The sequence below is a fragment of the Mobula birostris genome, chromosome 17 (assembly GCF_030028105.1).
Source record: "Mobula birostris isolate sMobBir1 chromosome 17, sMobBir1.hap1, whole genome shotgun sequence".
In the NCBI taxonomy this organism is placed as follows: Eukaryota; Metazoa; Chordata; class Chondrichthyes; order Myliobatiformes; family Myliobatidae; genus Mobula; species Mobula birostris.
This window is the reverse complement of record NC_092386.1, coordinates 47954715-47978144: the sequence shown is the minus strand read 5'-3', so window position 1 is coordinate 47978144 and position 23430 is coordinate 47954715. Positions and strand designations below refer to the sequence as shown.

Below are 23430 nucleotides of genomic sequence, written 5' to 3'. Positions count from 1 at the left end.
AATCAGAATCCTTTATTATCGCCAAGGATGTGGACACATACAGGGAATTTGGTGCCAGTTTCCCTGAGCTCTCGCTGTACAGAATCAAAAAGCAAACAAAACAATAGTGCAAATAATTGTGAACTATATACAGTGAGGTATACCTGTGTATGTACAGGTGGACTTGGTTTATAATAGACTAAAATTCAAGTGTTCATAAGACTGATGGCACACAGAAAGGAACTGTTCTTGTACCTATATGTCCTGGCATACAGTGATCTAAAATGCCTACCAGAAGGAAGGAGTTGGAACAGGTGATGTCCAGGGTGTGATGGGTCTACAATGATGCTGCTTGCTCGCTTCCTGACTCTAGATGCATATAAGTCCTGGATCGAGGACAGCTTCACACCAATAATCCTTTCCGCAGCCCTGATGGTTCTTTGGAGTGTATTCTTGTCTTGTTTGGTAGCTGATCCAAACCAGACAATGATGGACGAACAGAGAACAGACTGGATTATTCCTGAATAGAATTGAATCAGCAGCTCCTGAGGCAGGTTGTACTTCCTGAGTTGATGTAGGAAGTACAACCTCTGCTGAGCCTTTTTGATAGGAGTGTCCACTTCAGGTCCTGGGAGATTGTGATACCCAGAAACCTGAAGGTCTCCACAGCAGACACAATACTGTTGAGTATAGTGAGTGGGGGGAGTATTGGGGGGCTCTTCCTGAAGTCCACTGTCATCTCCACAGTCTTGAGTGTATTTAGCTCCAGATTGTTCTGACCACACCAGAGGGCCAGCCATTCCACCTCAATCTCTGTTACTCAAATGTTTTTTTTTAAATGAATGCTGTGTAATTCCTTCATCAAGCAATGAATAGTTTAATTGACTGGTGTCAGGCTCTACAAAAAATCTACTTGAATTTGCATTTTGATTTTGAACTCAAGAAATTGCCTATTAAGCAGAGAAACGAATCGCTACTTAACTCCATTTAAAATGTATTCATTGCATCTTGCATTGGAAGCAAAAGTTAAACTAAATATGTAAACATTTGTCCTAGAAGTGTTAATCTCTCAAATATTGTTGCTTTAATTGCTTGGCAGTTATCTTTTTTTTGTTATATTGCAGTTTTGGAGGATACATAGCTCATCCCTTGGCAAGCCAATCTTTTATCTTACAATCAAACCTTTCCTGTACAAACTTGAATTGACAGGAAACTATTGTTCATACGAGGGTGAGGAATTTTGGCAGGCGAAGAGGGGTTGTGCCATGCTTCTAGTGATGCTTCAATGGTGGAATATAATCAAAGCAAGTAATGGAAATATTGCTTGAGCAAGTGACTACATCATAGTTCTCGTAGATCTTACGTGACCGCTTTGCATACTGTGCCACATTTAATATTTTGTGCCTAGTTGCAATAGTCAGAGCATTAGAATGGTCTGTGTAGTGTGAGGCCACAGACGATTATTGAATTGAGCAGAATTCCTTTTTTCTTCAGGACCATACTACGAAGGTCAAAAGGAATCACTTCTCTAGAGATACAATGCACAACAGGCCCTTCTGCCCAATCAGCTGCACTGCCCAGCAATCCACTAATATTAACACTAGCCTAACCACAGGACAATTCACAATTATCCTACTAACCAGCATGTCTTTGGAGCACCCGTGTGGTCATGTGGAGAATGTACAAACTCCTTACAGACAGTGCCAGAGTTGAACTATGGAAAGGCCACGAACTGTAAGTGTTGAGCTAACCAACGCACTATCATGGGATGGCGCCAAAAACCTGAGACCATGCAGCAGTGGCTGAGGCCCTGTGGAAACAGTGGAAGAGGTGCACTGCTTCACAAATTATCTGCTCTGTCAGCCATTTTCTGCTTTTTACCCCGTTTGTAGTCCTCTTTGATCCTGAGGGGTTACCTAAGATTGTGATGATTCTGCCTGAAGTAGGTGAACCATTTTGACAAAGTTCCTGGCTACTTGCAACATTGTCATGTGATAAGCCAGGCACTAAGGCAGCGCAAAAGGTAAAGAGACCTTGTTTCTTTAGCAACATACACAAATTGCTGGAGGAAATCAGCAGGCCAGGCAGTACCTATGGAAAAAAGCACAGTTGACAGTTACAAGGAAATCTGCAGATGCTGGAATTTCAAGCAACGCACATAAAAGTTGCTGGTGAACGCAGCAGGCCAGGCAGCATCTCTAGGAAGAGGTACAGTTGACGTTTCAGGCCGAGACCCTTCATCAAGACTAACTGAAAGAAGACCTAGTAAGGGATTTGAAAGTGGGAGGGGGAGGGTGAGATCCGAAATGATAGGAGAAGACAGGAGGGGGAGGGATAGAGCCAAGAGCTGGACAGTTGATTGGCAAAAGGGATATGAGACGATCATGGGACAGGAGGCCTAGGGAGAAAGAAAGAGGGAGGGGGAAGCCCAGAGGATGGGCAAGGGGTATAGTCAGAGGGACAGAGGGAGAAAAAGGAGAGAGAGAAAAAGAATGTGAGTACATAAATAAATAACGGATGGGGTACAAGGGGGAGGTGGGGCATTAGCAGAAGTTTAAGAAGTCAATGTTCATGCCATCAGGTCGGAGGCTACCCAGACGGAATATTAGGTGCTCCTCCTCCAACCTGAGTGTGGCTTCATCTTTACAGTAGAGGAGGCCGTGGATAGACATATCAGAATGGGAATGGGACGTGGAATTAAAATGTGTGGCCACTGGGAGATGCTGCTTTCTCTGGCGGACAGAGCATAGGTGTTCAGCGAAACAGTCTCCCAGTCTGCGTCAGGTCTCGCCAATATATAGAAGGCCGCATTGGGAGCACCGGACGCAGTATATCACCCCAGCCGACTCACAGGTGAAGTGTCGCCTCACCTGGAAGGACTGTCTGGGGCCCTGAATGGTGGTGAGGGAGGAAGTGTAAGGGCATGTGTAGCACTTGTTCCACTTACAAGGATAAGTGCCGGGACGGAGATGGGTGGGGAGGGATGGGGGGGACGAATGGACAAGGGAGTCATGTAGGAAGCGATCCCCGCTCGTATTTCCAGCATCTGCAGATTTTCTCTTGTTTCTTGAGCATTGTGTCAATTAAACAATCAAATGATTTGGGAAGTAATGTTTAATATAATTGGGAGAACTATCACTTACTGCTTTCCCAGAAGATTCCTTGCTAATTCTGCTTGGCAAAAGCAGATGCAGAGAATGCTTAAGCACAAATCCATCTGAGTGCAAATTAGGATTGGAACTCGAGTTTAGCATTGATTAACTGCTGGAATACGAGAAGTATGAATTAATTTCATTTATATACATTTTGAAAGTAGTTACAGTGGAATAACCTTGGTCAGCTATACTCCATTTTACAGACATAGAGCAGGTTGTTTTCCTAGAAGAGTTCACTAGGAAGGTGAAATCTTTGCCACTAGGGCTAGAAAATCAATAAAATACATACACTTCTTCCCTTTGAATCAAAATGTTTATTTTTCAAAAATATTCAAAAGCAGCAACATTAGAGTTTTACTCAATAGAAATCTATAAACTAAGAATTTAACAATCATGTATAATCAAACTAGCTTTTATAAAGTATGGAATTAAATTAGGCCTTGAAAGAAATCCCAAAACAAATTTGTACTGATATTTCGCTATATTATGAAAAAACAATTCAAACTGCTCTATAGCATAAAATTTGTTTGATTATTTACAGAACATATATTTAAATTAATAGTCACAGTTTTACAATAATTTCTTTAACAAATCAATGAAGCCAGAATTACAGACCAGCAGGCAGTGCCCAGTATTCCCGGTCACTTCTTACTGCATCACAGCTTATTTTGGCCTTAACACAAAGCAAGCAAGAATTATAGTACTCTCCCTTAAAAGAAAATCTCAACTGTTAAGGGGGTTGTTAGACTCAGTTTACAATAGTAAAATCATAGCAGCAAAATTACACAAGTCTCATTTACAGCTATTTGTTGCAGCTGGTTTGAGAATATTTTGTTTGCTTAAAGAATAAGCGAACATTCATTTTGCAAACTTGGAAAAGGCCCAAGCACCATTACAACCAAGTCTTGGATTTGAACCAATGAGAGAATGTTTCGATACAAGTGGCATGGAGAAACAGTAGCTGTCTTGAACAATTTTTAATTTTCCATGGCTACCTTGTCCTCTGTGCAGCTGTTCTGCTAAGCATTTTTATTTTTGTGTGTTTTCAGCCAAAGGAGGGAAAAGAAAGGAACAAAAATATTTTTCTTTGGTTTGATATTTTTGTAGGAAGTAGGGCAATTAATTCAACTACTGTGCACTGACTGTAAGAGAGTAATAATACTTGTGGTAGTATAGATTTTTTTTCTTGACAGTTTATGAATGTATTAACTGAGTTGACTATAACCTAACACATACAATATTATAGAACTGTCCCATAATCTAATCATTTATAATAATGTAACATTTGCTATCTCAATAAACATGTAAAACTATTCATAGGTGTTTTAAAGGAGACTAACGATAAGTTAACGATATCAATTTTCAAAACACTGCAGAAAGTAATTGAAACAGCACTGTAATGTAAAATGATACATAACAGGTGTTTAATGAGTTGTATGTTGTCTCCTAGCAATAACAGTAAGCCACTGCTGTAAAATATTAAAGTGGACTTTAAAAACAAACCCAACTTACGAACATTCTTTCTCTGACTTTATCAACACACTTAGTTGTATCATTTTCCCAAAACTTAGTAAGTAAAACGTATTGTTCTAAAACATGCTGGAGTAAGACTTGAATTAACAGCTGACTGAACCCATTTAAAAAAAAATTATACAACTTAAATATCAACCTCTTGAGCTTAACTTTTTGAATGTAATAACCTAATAATTTTCCTTCCATGAACTGCCTTATGTACCTTTCAGGCAAAGATGAATAATCTGCAGCAAAGTGAAGCAGTTAAAAGTGGGACAACAGCTTTGCGATAATAAAACTGTAATAATTAAAAATCCCATGGCATCAAATTGCTGATCTGACCAATCAGAAAATATCCTAGAATTCTAAACAAAGAAATTTTCCAAATTAATCGAGATAAATAAGCGATTAGATGCCTGCTGAAAGTAGTGCTAAAGGTTAGATGATAGCTCTTATACTCTGCACACTTAGTTCAGCATTCATCCTTAGCTAAATGGCAAACAACTTTTTTACACAATTCACCAATCTCTACTGCAAGTGTTTGTTGAACCTCAATAAGTCAACATTTCCAACTCACATTAGATCTCCCATACACAATAATGGTTTATGAAATTAGTTTTATGGTACTATTGGATGTATGTGTTATCAGTTGTATGTCATAGCTCCTCTCTAAAGCAATGATGATAAACATAGAAGACTCTTCGGGTTAAATTACCAATAAATCAGTATTATAATGTGACTGTTTAGGTTATAACTTGTGACACTTTCATTTTCTAAAGATATGTATCACAGTATTATGGCATTCATGCACATCCCAAGGTCTGAAACTTGAATAGTTTATGCAAAGGGAAGTGCAAGCTTCCAGCATCATAAACTATTCACACCAACATAGTAATACTTCATCAAAATCATTTTATGTAGTAGGTATTGATAACACTATTTATTCTTCACCATGAAACCTCCTTATAACATCAGCTGGAATTTCAATGGACCCAAAAATCAGTAGTGTTATATTGCACAACAAATATCAGTGAACCAAATAAGAACAGCAAATATTGGAACCATTGACCTGCTGAGCCTTTTCAACATCTACTATTTTTACTTGAAAGATTACTGAACTTATTTTCAAGTTTCACCATTTATTCCAACTCCACATAAGGTAAAAGTCTAAGAGAATGCTACGTTAATGATATATTTCTTGAATTTTACTTATATGTGCACTTTGGTGAAATTACGGGATAGAAATATGGGGAAAAACGTTTTGTTTGCTTATTTTGACATAAGCACGCCATTTTCTCAATTGCAAAATTACAGGTAACAAATTGCATAGCTGTCAGCGTACAACTTTGAGATTATGCAGAAATCGTTTCACTCACCAGAACTGAAATTATTTTTTGATCATGAGAAAACCACTGACAAAACCAATGTGTATTTAATGACAAAAAGTTTTAAAAAAATCAGATATTACCTGCATTACCGTGGAGCCAAATAGAGTGTAATTTGTGCTAAGGGCCAGCTGATCGATTCAACATAGTTAAATTTAAGTTATGCTCATTTGAACATTTACAAAGAGAAAGTTTTGAGGAAAGTTTCCAAGCTAGTATGACCATAGGCAAGTTGCTTATTGTTTGCAGAATATTCAAGGTCAAAGAGTTGTAAAATAATGAGATACAGTACAAGATTTTTGATATGTTATTCTGACCCTGAGTTGGTACTAGTAGAAGTATGTGTTGATGATTGAGTTGCCCAGTCTCTCTATTGTGTTATGTAAATCTAATGCAACAGATGAAAAGTCACCACAGTTTTGTAATTATTCATAAATTTGTATGGGAGTCTGGGTACATCAGCAATATCACAATAATGCTATCCAGGATATTGCAATTTCCAGCTACCAAACATTTCCTCATTTTCTTGTTACAAGATGGGTTCTATCCAATCCATATCTTGATGATTAAGGCAGGAAGACATGAATTTTGGAAAAGTGCACTAAGAAAATATACCATCTGCAACACTACATTGATTTCTGGGACTATTTTGAGGTTGCCTGTTGCAGTGGAGCCAAATGCTGAGGTAATCACTGGGCAACAAACTCATCTTTAGCTATTCATCATACTGAATAAGGTTTACTTGGGCTTTATTGTTCAATTAATATCATTCTTTTTCCAATCATATGCTTCAATTACGAGAGACAATTAATTCAGGTTTACCCTTTTGAGTACATTCTTTGTTTTTAAAGAGGTGACAATTATTTCATTTGCTGTATATTTTAATTACCATTTCCTGAATAATAGTGGAATCTTCCTTGGGATTGAGAGCTGCAAAAAATGTTTACAGTTTTATTTCAAACAACGTTCATTTAGTCATCTTATTGCTGCTTGACATTCAAAATCAAGAATGGACTTTGGAAAAGCCTGTATGGAATCGCCAGTTTCTTCTTCTGAGTTACTGAACAGACTCTCTGAGGTTTGAGTGTTTTCAGTGTCTGACAAGTTGGGATTACATTGTCTCTTCAGCAAGGTTTTCCAAGTAGTAACTATAAGAGGAACAATTAGACCAATAAGTAATCACGGGAATGTCAAACTAAATAATTACAATTATGGGAAAAGAAAGTGGTGAAAAAGTAAATGATCAGGTTTTCTAACTAAATTCAAATGTGGCTGGTAACTTTCCCTTTCAATCAACTATGATTTCATGAAGTTGCAAATCATATTATGAAGATTAAAAACTTAATTTACTAAATTGTATCAGATTTTAAAATTAATTTCATTTAAAAAGAGTAATGATATAAAAGGCTTAAAGGATCCAAAATTCTACTTTTTCCAGAACTGAGGTTTTAACTTGATGATTAAACAACCACTTAACTCAATACCATATTTTGTGTGCTGCTACTTTACTTCTCCCATCGTAACAATGAAAATGAGTTGCTTCTACTTCATTACTCGGAGCTGAGTGAACAAAATATCTGCTATCATCAGCAGCACTTAATTACGAGGCAAGGGATGAAGCAATCAAAGAATGCTTTAGTCTACAATACTGTCCAGGGAAACTTCTGTTCTGATGGCCTGGAACTGAGGAGATTGGCCTGCAATGGTAACGAAGATCTTCATCAAGCCACCAGGTTAGACGCTTCAATTTAAATGGAGATTTTAATGCTGCCTTAACATCAATACCTGTGGGGATGTCACAAACACTTTACCTTTCATATTTAGTTCTTCAATTCATATTTTAGACCACAGCTGCAAGGAGGCTTGGAAGTGACTTACTCTGGCAGAACCAAACTCTGCACAAGTTAGCGGGCTATTTATGAATAAGTTCTACTTGATGGAACTGTTAAATATCTTTCTCTATTTTGCTGATCATCTTGAGTTGAACGTGACATGATTAATAGGCCAAATAAGAAACGTCTTTAATTTCTGTGAATAAAACATTACAGGGAAATTCTCCACTTAATTGGGTAAAAACTAGTATTGAAGCAGCAATGCAACTGTTCCCTAAAGGTACTTACCTTGGTGACCACTTTGACAGTCCATCTTAAAAAGACCTTTTTATGACTACATGGTGCAAATTAAATAGGTGGCTGTTTTTTCACTTATAACAGCCACCCTACATTAAAATGGGACTTTGCATTTGTAGCTTTAATATGATTCACACCATAAGTCTTTTTATACAGAGGTAGTGAATATTTATAACAAGCTGCTAGATGACGTATTAAAGACAGATGCAATTACAACATTTAAAAAGCATTTAGACAGATACTCAAATAAGAAAAGCATGAGAAGTACAGGCCTCCTACTAGCATTTTGGGCCAAAAGGGCCCATTCTCTGCTGTACATTACAGTTGGCCCTCCGTATCCACAGGGGTTTTGTTCCGGGAACCCCGCGGATACCAAATTCCACGGATGCTCAAGTTCCATATGTAAAATGGCGTAGTGTTTGCATATAACCTATGCACATCCTCCCGTATACTTTAAATCATCTCTAGATTACTTATAATACCAATATAACGTAAATGCTATGTAAATAGTTGTTATACTGTATTGCTTAGGGAATAATGACAAGAAAAAAAGTCTGTACATGTTCAGTACAGACGCAACCATCGTAGTTCTTCTGGGAACGCTGATGCTGCCAATGCCGATTCTCCCGTGATCTTTAAGTTCTTGAGGCTGTAGCGCTTTACACAGCTAGCCAGCCATCCCTTACTAGCCTTAAGCTCCTTCCTCTCGCTCACAACACAAGTAGCGAACAAACGAGACACGAGGCAAACAATGCTCAAACAACGAGTAATACTTTTAATCATCTCTAGATTACAGTACTTTCCCCTCTTAGCCTTTGAGGAACTGCTTTGACCACTTAATTGCTTTTTAGGAGCCATTTTTTAACAGAAACAAGGGGTGCACACAACACAAATAGCAACCAAACGAGGCACGAGGCAAATAATGCTCAAACGACAAATGCTGGAGAGAGAACTTCCGTGTTTTTTTTCGATCCCGATCCGCGGTTGGTTGAATCCGCGGATACGGAGGGCTGACTGTACTACAATTCTATCAGCAGCTGTTCACATTTGACATATTTGATCTTTTTTTTGGCGTGTGCATGCGTGCATATGCAATGTTAGCGGGACGACGTCTTTTTCATGCCTTTACAAGGAGCAGAGCAAGAGAGAGAGAGAGAGAGACTGTGTGGCGCGCCACTCCTCACACAGACATTTCGTAGTATTTTTCCCTTTATTTTACGAGGTCGAGTTGCGACGGATGGAAAGCGTACTCGGGAGCAGACCCGGTTGGGTTCGAACCCGGGAACCTCCGTTCCAGAGTCCGGTGCTGATGTCATTGTGCCACCAGCCAGCCCTGGGCATATTTGATCTAATGCAATTGATGCACAAATTTCCCCCACCCACCAAGAATTTAATGATTTAGATTTCCAACTAGAAATTGGCTTCATGAATGATCACAAACTAACTAAAGTCTTGCCATGGTTATACCGGACAGGCCCTGAGAAATCTGAAAAAATATATATCTAGATACAGATATAGATATATAAAAAAATGTGGAAGTGAGAATGTTTGAAGGTATTTGCCTGCATGGTATTTGATACGCACCATATTCTGGCTCACTCGGTTCAGTAAAAGATGAAGGGTTTTTGCTGTCTAATTCAATGGTATTTTCTTCTGAAACACTGCGCGATGGTTCCACTGAGTTTGCTCCATCAGCCTTTAATTCTTGCTCGAGAGCATTCAGCATTTCTTGATATGCTTTCCTAGCTTCCTCAGTTAGTTCGACCATTTGATGAAACTGGTTCTGTAAAAAAAATACACAAATGTATTAATTTACAATATTGACATGATTTATTTTGAGTCATTGGAAGACCAAGATCAATTTGGCTAATTAGCAACTGAATATTCACAAATTTAATTCCATGTTTCTCATAAAATATTAATTTACAGTTTTATTTAGAGAGACCACAGTAATTTACCAAAAGTATTTATCTTACATATATAGGTAAACAGATACAGCAAATGCAGCCTTGTATTCTAGTTAATGTAAAATATATTCATCGAGCCCGGTGAGGGTGTTCCTAGTGCTAGATGTGGTCTCAATAATTCAGCATCTGGCTAGCACATTTGTACACCATCTTCATTATATGTGGACTTAATAGCCATAAATTCTTGTTCCAGTGAGGCTGGCCATATATTATCAGGAGTGTGGCCGGAGCCAGGGTCAGAGTATGTTTGCAGGCAGAGTCGGGGACTGATATCCAGAAAGCTTGTAGTCTTCTGGTTTTCTGACCAACTGAAACTTATTGGTTCACTGGTACACGTACTACTGTGCAACATTTTTTAAAGAACTATATATGGGGTGAGTAACTTCCAGCAGCTTAGAAAATCTGGCAAGTGACCAACGGTTCCAGATTACTGAATTTCTGCTGGAGAGACTGTCCTTGGGTTATGAACTCCCAACTTAAGAGCTCCTATGGTACAATTAAATTCAAAAGTCCAACATAGTGTACGTGCGTATATTTGTTCTTATCAATCTCAGAACTAATTTCATTTAGCTCTCCACATTTAGTCATTGCTTCCTCATTAGTTTTTGACGCCATTTATTACAATGCTCTAGAGTGACTTTAGAGTATTATGGACAAAATTGACAAGGATGGACCCCACACATTACTCGGGGACAATCTGTTTAAGTAAAAGCCTTTTCTTATCACACCACAAACAATTCTAGTAAGTCACAAGCTTCAATTTCTATGCTTTTAAAGAGCAGCAGCAATAAGGGAATCTGTGATCTCTGTTTAGATCAAGATGAATTTATACATCTGGTAGTGTGAACTGAATTTGCAAATCACTGATTCTGACTAACCTCAGCACCGTCATAGCTGAAGATTCCAACCACACTAACAGGAACTGCTTTGTTCACACAGCGACCTAGAGCTCTGCGACTGAGAGCAAATACAAATGGAATCTCTTGCTCACGAGCAACTTCAATTATCGTATGCAATGCTTCATCCAAGCCACCTGAACAAAACAATAATTCTTAGATGAAAACATCAGAGACATTAGATGGCAAGCTTAAATAAGAATTCAATGTTTGGAATTTACAGGTTTTCTCAAGGAAGTATTTTTACTTGACATCACTTGAACCTTGCAGACTAACACATATTTTGTCTTTTAGTGAAGCATTCCACATCTTGCTGTATACATACATCTACTGATCTCTAAACATTTTCTGACCACTCTGTTCCTCTTGTGTATGGCCATTTCATCCCTGTGCTTGCACTGTGGAATTATCTCTCCAGAATTTCAATTTCCCTTTTGTGCTTTATGATGCTTATGGTCTTTTTTTCCTTTCTCTTTGTGGATTATGACTTTGTTCTACCGCTACAGTTTAGTATAAAGGAACTAAAACAAGTAAAAGGAAAATTTCCCCCAATGAATATCAAACTGTATTACATACATCCAAACTCTTGGAAATCAATGTTTCGAATCTTCAAGTAGGTAAATGAATTATAAATGGATTCTTCATACCATGTAGTCACAGAGTCAAAACACTATAGCTCATCTAGCCCATGCCAAGCTATTAACCTGCTTAGTCCCATGGGTCTGCATCCAGCCCTCCACACCCCCTCCCATCCATGTACCCATCCAAATCTCTCTTTAACCCACATCCATCATTTATGCAAGCAGCTTGTTCCACACTATCACAACCCTCTGAGTGAAGCAGTTTCCCCTCATGTTCCCCTTAAACATTTCATGTTTCATGCTTAACCCATGACCTCTAGTTTTAGTCTCACCCAACCTCCCTGGAAAAAGCATTTACCCTAGTTATACCCTCATAACTTTGAATACTTCTATCAAAATGCCCCTCATTCTTCCATGCTCTAGCAAATAAAATCCTAACCTATTCAACCTTTCCCTACAAACTCAGGTCCTCAAGTCCTGCCAACATCCAAGTTACACTCGTTCAATCTTATTGACATCTTTCCTGTAGGTAGGTGACCAAAACTGCACACAATATACCAAATCAGGCCTCACCAACACCTTCAACATAACATCTCAACTCTTGTACTCAATGCTTTGATTTATGAAGGCCAATGTGCCTAAAGTTTTCTTTACAACCCTATCTACCTATGACTCCACATGGAGTCATGGGATTATGGATCTGTATTCCCAAATCCCTCTGTTCTACAGCACTCCTCAGTGTCCTACTGCTTACCATGCAAGTCCTACCCTGGTTTGTCCTCCCAAAGTGCAACACCACACACTTGTCAGCATTAAATTCCATCTGCCATTTTTAGTCCATTTTTCCATCTAGTCCAGATCTCACTGCAGGCTTTAATAGTTCTCCACATTGTCTACTACATTCCCCAATCTCGGTGTCATCCGCAAATATCATTTAGATTATTGATATAGATGACAAAGGACAACAGACCCACCACTGATCCCTGTGACATAACATTAGTCACAGGCCTCCAGTCAGAGAGGCAACCATCTACTACCACTCTTTGGCTTCTCCCTCAAAGCCAATGTCTAGTCCAATTTAACACCTCATCTTGAATGCCAAGTGACTGAACCTTCTTGACCAACGTCTTATGTGGGAACTTGTCAAAGGCCTTGCCAAAGATCATGTAGTTAACATCCACTGCCTTGCCTTCATCAATTTTCCTGGCAACTTCTTTGAAAAGCTCTACAAGATTGGTTAGACACAACCTCCCACGCACAAAGCCATGTTGGCTATCCTGAATCAATCCTTGCCTATCCAAATACTTGCGTATCCTGTTCCTTAGTATACCTTCCAATAACTTACCCACTACTGATGTCAGGGTCACCAGCCTATAACTTCTTGGCATATTCTTAGAGCCTTTCTTAAACAACAGAACAATATTAGCTATTTTCCAATCCTCCTGTCCCTCATCTGTGACTAAGGAAGTCTTAAATTTCTCTTCTGGGCTCCTGGAATTTCTGCACTAACCTCCCAAAGGGTCGGAAGGAACAACCTATCAAACCCTGGGGACTTATCCACCCTAATTTTCCTCAAAACCGTAAACACCTCCTCCTCCTCCTCCTCTGAAAATCTTCCAATCAGACAGGTTTAAGAATAATTTGAAATTAATATTAATCAGATATTATCGAGTAAAAAGTGGAATTTCCTAAAGAAATATTTTGAACAAAGAGAAAAAAAACCTGACACCCCTTGCTATTTTATATGTACATACACAATAAACAGAAGCGTGAATGGTCCATTCAGGACTTCATGCTTGCTAAATCATCCAGTAATATCACGGCCGGCCTTTTACATTGGAGCACCTCTGCAGTAACTTCAATTGCTTGCTAAAATTTTATGAGATCTTTAAAGTGATTCACGAACACCTAAACATTTCAATTTTCTACCATTTAAAAAAATTCTCCAATTTTCTGTTTTTTTCTTCTTGATTGGACAACCCCACATTGTATTCTTGCTTTCATAGCCTTGATCGTTCACTTTACCTGCCTATATCCCCTTGAAGATTCCAAAATACTTGGTACCTTTGCCCAAATCATTGAGACAGAGTGAAAAGCTTCGGCATCAGTACCAATACCTGCTACAACTCATTGGCCAATGTGCCCCAACTCGAAATGACCCACTTGTTCCTAATCTCAGAAATGTAATTGCTACCTTCAGTTTGTAACTTTCAAGACCCACTGACTTTTGGAAGATCAAAAGGAGTGCATCCCTACCTCCATAGCCACCTCTTTTAAAATCATCAGGTCTCTTAGTGTTACGGAAGAAATTAAATGCTAGTTTCTCATTACTCCAGGACTTTGGTTCTCTTCTTTTTCCAGGAAGTTTCCTATTGCTACTCAATGAAAACAAACATTACTTTTTTTTTATTTTTCCCTTCCTAAGAGAGCCAATTTAACTTTTGTTGATCTTTTCCAGATTAAGTAGAGAAGCTCTTACTCTCCATTTTTGTTTCTTACTTGATTACTCATCAACTCCTTATACTTTCTTTAATTTCTTGGCTGTCCTTTACTGATATCTGAAATGTTCACAATCTTCATGCTTACTGTACTTTGTACCAACATGATAAACCATCATAAACCTATACACACCTGACCATTATTAACACTTTTTTTGTTTTATTTTAAGATTTCAAACATTTGTTTTACAGCAAGAAATTTCATTTTAATTAAAAACTCTTTTCCTTTGCTGTAATAGCATCATCTTGGTCATTGCTGGCCAATTTTTCTCATTTTGTAATTTAAATTGACTCACAAACACAGCAAATGCAATCCCACAGAGTTAGGAAAAATAGATCTTGTATGAGGTGGGTGTGGCAGAGACAGGTACCAAGGCTTAAGATAGGCTGCAAGAATTGTTAAATTTTGTGTCTTACAAGCAAGTGGTAATACAATAGGATTAGGGTAACCAAATACAGCAGATTCTGGGAAAGTGGGCCATTGGTTAATCGAGACAGCTGCTTATTTATGACAACTCTTAAAAAACAAAAACTAATCAAGAAAATTGCCAGATTCCCTTCAGTTATTTGGGACAGTATGCCACTTAATTGGGACAGGAGACTGTTGCCGAATTATTTCTAACTTGGGTCAGATGCTTACACTAGTGCGGCCATTGGACACTACACCATGCTTAGAGCCAACAGTTTTTGAATAGTGCCAGTTGCCTGGGCATGTGTTCAAAAAGTATTGATTTTTGTCAGTGATGGTTAGCAAAAATTAAGCAGTAAGACAATTCAGAACTGTTTAGCTCACTGCGGTTTCAAGCTTTCAGGCTTGCAGGTGCCAGAAACGGCTGGAAGTGAAATCAAAACACTTTCACTATTTCAACAAGTTAGAAACTACAAAGAATATAAAAGGTATTGGCAATCATCTTGAATGTTACAATGAAAATAAAGATTTGGAAGACACAATAATCGAATGAATGTATGAAGGCAGTCCATTATCTGCACTAGATGTCTGCGTGAATTTTGTTCAATCAAAATAACACGGCAGTGTACGCTGAATTCCTCCATCAATAATGATTAGGATAGTACTGCAGTAGTATCGGCAGTGTTCTAATTTGTTCTGCATTTCATTTAAATACATAATTTGTTACTCAATTAAATGTTAGTTTGTATTTAAAAAAAAAATCTTTTTAACTACTTCCATGAAACCAGCTAATCGGGGTGGCCGCTTAATTGGGCCAAAATGTACTGGTCCTGATGTGTCTTAATTAACTGGAATCTACTGTATTACATTTTACTATTCTACCACTGCAATGTCAAGCCAGTGAAACAGTACAATAATGCATCAAAATTAATATAACTGCAAAAGAATAAGTCATCTAAGTGTTAATGTAATGCACAGCTACCCACAGTACAAATTACACTATTATACGTTATACTATGGCTTTTTAGCTAAAATAGTGCAGGATGCAATATAATCATGCATGACCCAAAAGACAAAACATATCTGTATAGCTTGTGACTAAAATACTTCCTGCAATTATTCTCTTCGTCATTATATCCAATAAAGGAACATTCAATTACAAGTAACGTACCTTTGGATTGTATTCTTTCACAGTTTGGAGAGATAATAACACACTTCAGCCTCTTCAGTTTTAGGTGTTTCAGCACTTCTCTCAGCCCCATGACAATCCTACGTTTCTTCTTAGCTTTAATTGGATCTTTTTGGTATAACCGATCTTGGAAACGGACCAGCTCCTTTAGTAAGTCAGTCACATAATTATCAACTTCTTTTGACAAAACTTGAGTGCAATATCTGAAATAATAAAAAAGTACATGGTGTAGATTCACAGGGTGATATTGTTGGAGAGATGTGTTGGAAGATTTGGATAAATCAGAGAGGAAAAAACATTGACATGCAAAACAAAATTTGCAATACAAAACACTGGCAGTCTCTTTACAAGAATTCCTGAATTTAGGTACATTAAATTTAGGAATATTGGCTTCACAAAGCAATTTTCCCAAAAAAAACCACTGATCCCCGCATTTGCAATTGTAACATGATCTCGGAGATCAAATCATTGTGAACTGCAAGAACAAAAGACTGGAATGTTTAAAAACTCATCTGTACTCAGAAATTGGCGCACAACTGTCATTATATGGATTAGAACTTTCACTTATAATCAGGTAGGCAAAATGTTAAAATCATAATTAATTATTTATTTAGAGTTTTCACTAATCAGTCAGTTTTTTCCCACTATTACAGTTAACTAAACTCTCAGCAACCAGAGTTACTACCACACATTACCAAACCACTCAGTTCAGTTAATCTACAGAACAATTGTTAACATATACTCAAAACTAATAGACTCAATACTAATCAAGACAACGAAATAATCTAAACCACAAAATTTACTGCTGACCAAATCATAGGTCCTTTCATATATTCAAATGAAACCACACTCATATTTGACCTAAAAGTAACAAAAAAGGTAGATAAAAGGAGCAAGTGGTATTACTAGGAGTCATACAATCAGAGCTATACAGCACCGAAACAGGTCCTTTGGCCAGCTGTCCATCCCAACTGCAAAACCCATCTACGTCAGGTAGATGGGAACTGGCCTCTCAGATCTTTATTTAAACTTACCTCTTCTCATCTTAAATCTCTACTTCCTTGCCCTTACCTCACTTATTTTTACCAGCCATAATCTTAAAACATCTACAAGATCACATTTGTATAGCTGTAACATGACATCCCCTCTCTTATGCCCAATGCCTCAGCCTATGACGGAAATTATACCAAAAATGCCTTCATACCTACCCTATCCACTTGCATTGTCATTTTCAGGGAACTATGAACAAGCACCCATCCCTATGCATCATCACTTGTAGAGTCCCTGCCATACTCTACACGTCATACCAGTACCTGACATTTTAAAATGCATTACCTCATGCTTGTCAGGGTTAAATTCCATGTGCCACTACTCCACCTAACTTTCCAATTGATCCATGTCCCGTGTTACTAGTAAACATTCTTTGCTGTCTTCGACTCTACTAATCTTCGTGTCATCTGTAAACTTACTAATCAGGCCATCTACATTCTCATCCAAGTCATTAATAAATATGACAAACAAATAGTTCCAGCACTGATTCCTGTAGTACACTATTGGCAACAGACAATCTGACTCCAATCATCAAGATAATTTTGGGACCAGTTTGACAGGGCACCTCAGATCCCTTGTGCTTTAACCTCTGGACCAGCCTACAATCCCGGACCTTGCCAAAACCTTGCTGAGGTTCATGTACACCAGTTGCCTACTCAATGTTCTTAATTATCTTCTCAAAAACCTGAATCTCAATCAGATCTGTAAAACCAAATTTCCCTTTAACAAAACCATGCTAAGTCCCCCATCTTAGTCCCAGCCATCTCGTGAACATAAATCTATCCCTTAGAATCTTTTCCCCCAATCATTTTACTATAACTGATGCTAGCTTAACAGTTTGTAATTTCCTGGCTTATCCCCACTTCATTTACTTTTTGAATAATGGAACAACATCATCTATTCTTCTGGTACACCATCTGAAACTAAAGAACTTGGAAAAATTTCCATTCGAGCCCCAGCAATCTCCACTCTTGCTTCCCATAGCACCTTGGAGTAGCTCTGTGGATTCATTCACCTTCATGTACATCTAACACTTTCTCCTTCCTGATACAAATGTTCCAGAATATCAATGTAGCTCTTTCCTAACTCTGCACCAGCCACATCATCCTCCTCCTCGTGAATACTTATGAGAAATACTTACTTAGAATCTGCTCAAATTAGAACCTGGGCTCTACACAAATTCCCCCATTTGGTCCCCAAGGGAACCTGCTCTTTCCCTAGCTATCCTCTTGCTTTTAAAATACTGATATACGGCTTTCTCCTTAATCCGCTTGCCGAGGCCATTGCGTGATCGCTCAAAATTATCTCCCATATCCCCTAAAAAATTTCAAAGGACTCAAATGAAACCAATTGCTTATATCTGACGTGCTTTTTTCTTGATCAAACCTTCATCTTCTTTTGTTAACTATGTTCCCATCTTCCTTTATTAACTATATTCCCTATTAATTTATTAATTATTTTCCTTTTCTAAACAGTCTATACAATCTGGGTCTTCAATCCTGTGAGCAAACTGTTTATTTCCATTCAACACCTTACCCACATGTCTGATAAACATCAAGCTTTATGGTTACTTTGGACATGTTCCTCTCACCACTATGTGAAAAACTTTTTTTTTGCTATATTCCATTCTGAATAACATATTCACTCCATGATGATTAATGCTGTTGAATAAACTGAACCAATATCTATGGTTGCACTCCCCACCCAGCAATCTTTTTAAATGTATTTTTTCATCTTCCTGGCAGTTAGAAAGGCAAAATTGGGAAAATATTTAATAATGTACCTGGAAGAAGAGCCAGTACTTTTCATTGAAAAGCAATACTCTTGTACACTTTGTGTGTCAAAAGACAAATTCTGACCGAGTGGGAACGATGGAAAACTTTTGTGGAAAAAGCACCATAATACTTTCATAGCAAAGTAAAAAGTAAAACTGGTCTAAATTGTTTGCAATGTTGAGGCTACGTAGCACTGCACTGCTTCTGAAGGATTATCTGGAATAACTGAACTCATCAGGACAAGAAACACACATGAGCAGGCATGAAACAAAAATGACATTTTCACTTTTGAGGATTTGAAGGGAATTTAAACTCATTTATGGCTTAATAAATTCATAATGTTATGATATAAATAGCTTTATGGTTAATAATAGTGACCAAATCAAACATGTCTGATGGTCTTTTGAAGACATGTATGATGGAGTGACCAAAATACAACATAGGTTTCAGAAAGAGGGCTTGGGGGAATTATGTAAGTGACTACTTATTTAGGAGGAAGAAAACTGTTTGAAGAAAGCTGTTCTGAGGAGAAGTAAAATACTATGATGGGCCAAAATATAGACTAAGGGTAATGAAGAAAGATAGTGAATTACTGTTGTGTAGGATAAAATTTAAGTATGTGGTCTGGGTACTATCGAAAGGATTGGAAAAGGAAGTGGATGGTGAAACAACCTCATCGCTAACAGCTGAATATACAGATGGAGGAAAAGTAAAGATGAAGCATTAATTTTGAACAAAAAGAATGCCAATGAGGGTATTTGTAAAAAATGAAGAATGACTAGAGAGGGAGTGTTGATTTTGGTTCCAAATGGGATAGAATTAATGGTTAGTGAATGTAGAAACTTTTATGATGCAAGACATCTTACCATCATTCAAATGTACTAACAAGAAACTTAAGTGAATATTAAATTTAATAGTGTTGAATTTCAGAAAGTAGATGCACAGAAAATACACAGAGTCAAGCAAGTTGAAAGAGCATTGACAGAACTGCACAAGTGTATCCTTGATAGTCTAATGCCAGTAATCATTCCACTCTTTAATAGTCTAGAAATGCTAATATTTTTGTAAGTGAAGAGATTTGGTATTAAACTGAATTTGGAGAATCTGGATTTTACAGAATTCGATGTAAAATTCCACACCTCTCTGGAGTAGGTAGTTAAGAAGAAATAATAATTGCAACATATAGCTCCAGAAATTCACTTACTCTCTAAACCGTCTGCTGTGTATCTTTCGATGACTGGGATTTGGCAGAATGTTTTTTGTCCAAATTTTCTCAGAAATTTTTGGTGCATCAGAAAGAGAATGTACACTTTGACAGGGCGATGAAGGTGCAGAATTAGTCAAATCTTCTGTAGAATCTAAACCAAAAACAGTGTAAATTACAAGCAGTAAAATTATAGAGCATTTGACATTTTCTAGCTCACAATGAATGATATATACACCAAAACAAAGAGCACAAACTACAATGTTTTTTCATCAAAGGCATTCTACTGACCAGAAATATTACTGCCTCCTTTCATCTACTGAAAGATTTCCTGCAATACTTGTCCACACAGTTGCAAATTTGAACTTTAGAAAACTCCATGCAATGGTGCAGTAATTTTAAATTTATTCTCATTGAGTAATTTTTTCCTACTAAATAAGTACTCCTTGAAATTGGGAGGTTGCCTATTCTTTTCTTGACAAGAGCCGGCTTACCTGCACACCCCCCCCGCCAAATATCTAGTTTCCTCCAACATCCCAAAAACGTGCAGGTAAACTGCCCCTGAATTTAGTGTTCAGAATTTGGCGGATGAAATCGGTTCGGATAGTATCACCATAAAACTGGATGCTTAGCTGTTGGTGCGGACCTAATTGACTTAAATGCCTGTTTCCATGATCTGGCACCTCATCTTTAGGTATGCATAGTTTTATACCTGATATGCTCTTCTGCTCTCCTCACTGAACCAGAGGTCATTCCTTGGGAATGAAAGATACACTGGGCAAAAAGGCTGGAGTTTTCTTATTGTAATTTCAAACTGCCAATAGTTCGTTTCTGAGTGCACCTCATTCAGCATGAGACTAGTGCCACACAGCAGGGTGAACTGTACTTGTGGTGTAAATATGGGACCACACCCACAAGAGCTGACATGTCTGTCAATGCCATCATGAACAAGAACATTGTTTGCCTAGGATGACGTAAAGTCAGCTGATCCTTCAAACTGCTTCACTTACTACCTAATGCAAACCCAACAAAGGTCACCAACCACCATCAGGTTCAAGAAAGCCATTTCCTTCCAACCATTCAGTCTTGAACCAACTGGCAAAACATAAGCATAAGGTTTAGCAATACTCTGACAACCTTGCATTAAAATAGGCTTTGCTTTTTTTTGCTCTAATGGTGTTTTTCTGTATAATTTATGTTTTTTTTTCTGTGAATGCTGCTTATATGCTTCTATGTACCTGTGAAAGACTACTAAGAAACTACTAGACAGGTATATGGAGGAATTTACGGTAGGGGGTTATATGGGAGGCAGGGTTTGAGGGTCGGCACAACACTGTGGGCCGAAGGGCCTGTAAAATGCTGTACTGTTCTATGTTCTATGATGCGACTGCGGGCAAGTATTTTATTGCACAGTGCATTTGAGAATAAACTGGACTTTCACTTTGCTTTACCTTTTTGGACATGGGAGTTCTCAAATGCCCTACCAGGAGAAGATGGAAGCATATTTGGAAGTTTCAAACGCAGTTGCTGCTATTGTCCTGCAAATTCTAGCCCAATTAACTTTGCTAGTTTTTCTACCTAGTAGAAGAATGTTTGAGTAAAGATTTGGCCAAGGTTTATCTCTTATACAACTGATTCTATGATCAAATGTATGAATTTCATGCTCAAAAAAAAGTTATTAGATATTCAACACAAGTCATAAGAAACAAACTTAGATGGAACCTCAGAACTAAAATGATACAGACTGCAGCTGTGCTTACTATTGTTTGCTCTGAACAGAAGTCACTTTCTACAAAAACAAAAGATAGTCTAACATACTAGACAGCAGCAAACATTGCTAATATTTTGGCTTTCAAAACCAATACTTTGCTAGACACAGAACATGAAACAATGAGTTCAGTGAAGTGACAGTCCATTTTGATTCCCCATTAGTGAACTTGGGAAGAATGAGTGTAGGGTCAACCCCTGCCACTCGTGGTTCTAGTTTTCTACGTATATCTGCTTCACAAATACTACATATCCAGATAGCTTTGATAAACAAGTGCAGAGAAATATCTTAACTAAATATTCTTTTGCAGCAAACTGTTTGCAGTGCTCAATATCAGTCTCAATATCGAATTCAAAAGGTTAGTTGATACTGTAATCAATGCTAAAACGCAAATATTAGCTCAGTGTAATGAGTAAATGAACTGATTTTGAAGTATAATTATGCTCAAAATTTGAAAGATATTACAATTATTACAAACAATGAACTACAGGCAAGTTCATGCAAAGACAGATGAATGTGCAACAAATAAGTAATAATTTACTAAATTGTTTTTGAGGAACTAGAGCCTGACGGGAATCATGGTGCGTCATAGGTCTCCTTACTTATACTAGAGCAATTGTTTTGTGCTGACTGTAGTTAGCTCAGCCACGCCACTTTGACGTGGAATTATAGAAAACTTTTCCTTATCAGTGGAATAGAAGGACAGGCCAGAAAACATGCTTTGGAAGAGTGCAAATTTGACAACGGCTTAAGCGTGACGCTGTTTAGCAGTACTTCAATTTCTGTCTAAAAATTAAACACATAAATAATGTTCCATAATGGATACCAAAGCTTTAACTTCACCTCACTAACCATTCTTTAAAAATTAGATAAGCGAGTTGATAAGTGTAACAGAAATGGTGAGTAATTTGAGCACTACAAAGACTGAAAGGCAGTGAGTGACAGCAGGAGGACTTCCACTGCTTGGCATCACTTTTTCAATAAACCAATTCCTCTATCCCCTGGATAATCCGTTAATCTTGACAAAATCCAAAATCTTGTAAATAGCAGGCTACTATCGACAGGCAAGTAAATTGAAACAAAAATAGCACCAGGCATGTGGAAAAAAAAATCTACATATTGCACTTTTATTACGTAAATATACGATACAAACGATGAGCACACAAATCACACTATTTAAATCTACAAATTTTCGCTCATTGCAAATAAACTAACAAGAAGTGTGCATCATTATACAATTAAATTAAAATGGATATCAGGATAGTTTTCAATATTACCGTTAAAAGAGAGCTTTATTTCGAATCAGACACCCATGAAAAATATCTGCTGCAATACTGAATCACAAACAAGAAAAAAAAATCTGCAGATGCTGGAACTAGGAGCATATGAGGAACTTGCAATGGAGTGAAGTGGAAAGAATGCAACGATAATAATAAGTTCTGATAGGAGTGCAACCCTGAATGGAGAACAATGTGCACAAGACTCTGGTTACAGAAGACCTAATTTACAGAAATCTAACTTTATGCACATACTCCCAGGTTCTGCTCTCAGGTACAGTACTCATCAGGAAACAATGCAAAGATCACTCAGGGAAAAAGCCAATAGCTATCCAAACTCTCCTCCATGTAAGATCAATACTTTACAGACCCTGAACCACCTTGATAGCTCATACTTTATTTTGTTAAGCAGCCAATAGTTTTCTAGCTGATTAGCAGACTGGCTCCCTGTGTTACTTCGCCCCAGCTGCAATCAGACAATGCTTGTCAAAATTCCTTTGATGGCAACAACTCCTTCCCAGGTTGTACTGAACTACCCAGGTCTTCTCTTTGCAAAAGTGTTCTTAAGTGTCATTGAGGTCAAAGATTTCATATTACACTTTTGGGAAAAAACTACTCATTTGTGACCTACAGGGAATTGTGTTTATAGCCAACCG

At 37.7% G+C, this 23430-nt stretch overlaps 1 protein-coding gene across 5 annotated transcripts in view; it reads right to left on the bottom strand.

The window, feature by feature from the left end:
• Positions 1–3445: 3445 nt before the first annotated feature.
• Positions 3446–23430, bottom strand: part of secisbp2 (SECIS binding protein 2) — an 83952-nt gene continuing 63967 nt past the window's right edge. For 4 of the 5 annotated variants that reach the window (XM_072281666.1, XM_072281667.1, XM_072281668.1 and 1 more), the window contains 5 exons: positions 19730–19883; positions 15683–15903; positions 11006–11160; positions 9745–9943; positions 3446–7179 (listed from right to left, as the gene is read on the bottom strand). In XM_072281666.1, the coding sequence (XP_072137767.1) occupies positions 7007–7179; positions 9745–9943; positions 11006–11160; positions 15683–15903; positions 19730–19883 (902 nt within the window). In that variant the 3' untranslated portion in view covers positions 3446–7006. Of the gene's footprint in view, positions 7180–9744; positions 9944–11005; positions 11161–15682; positions 15904–19729; positions 19884–23430 lie in introns of those variants that run through there. The other variant, XM_072281670.1, reaches the window with a different exon arrangement.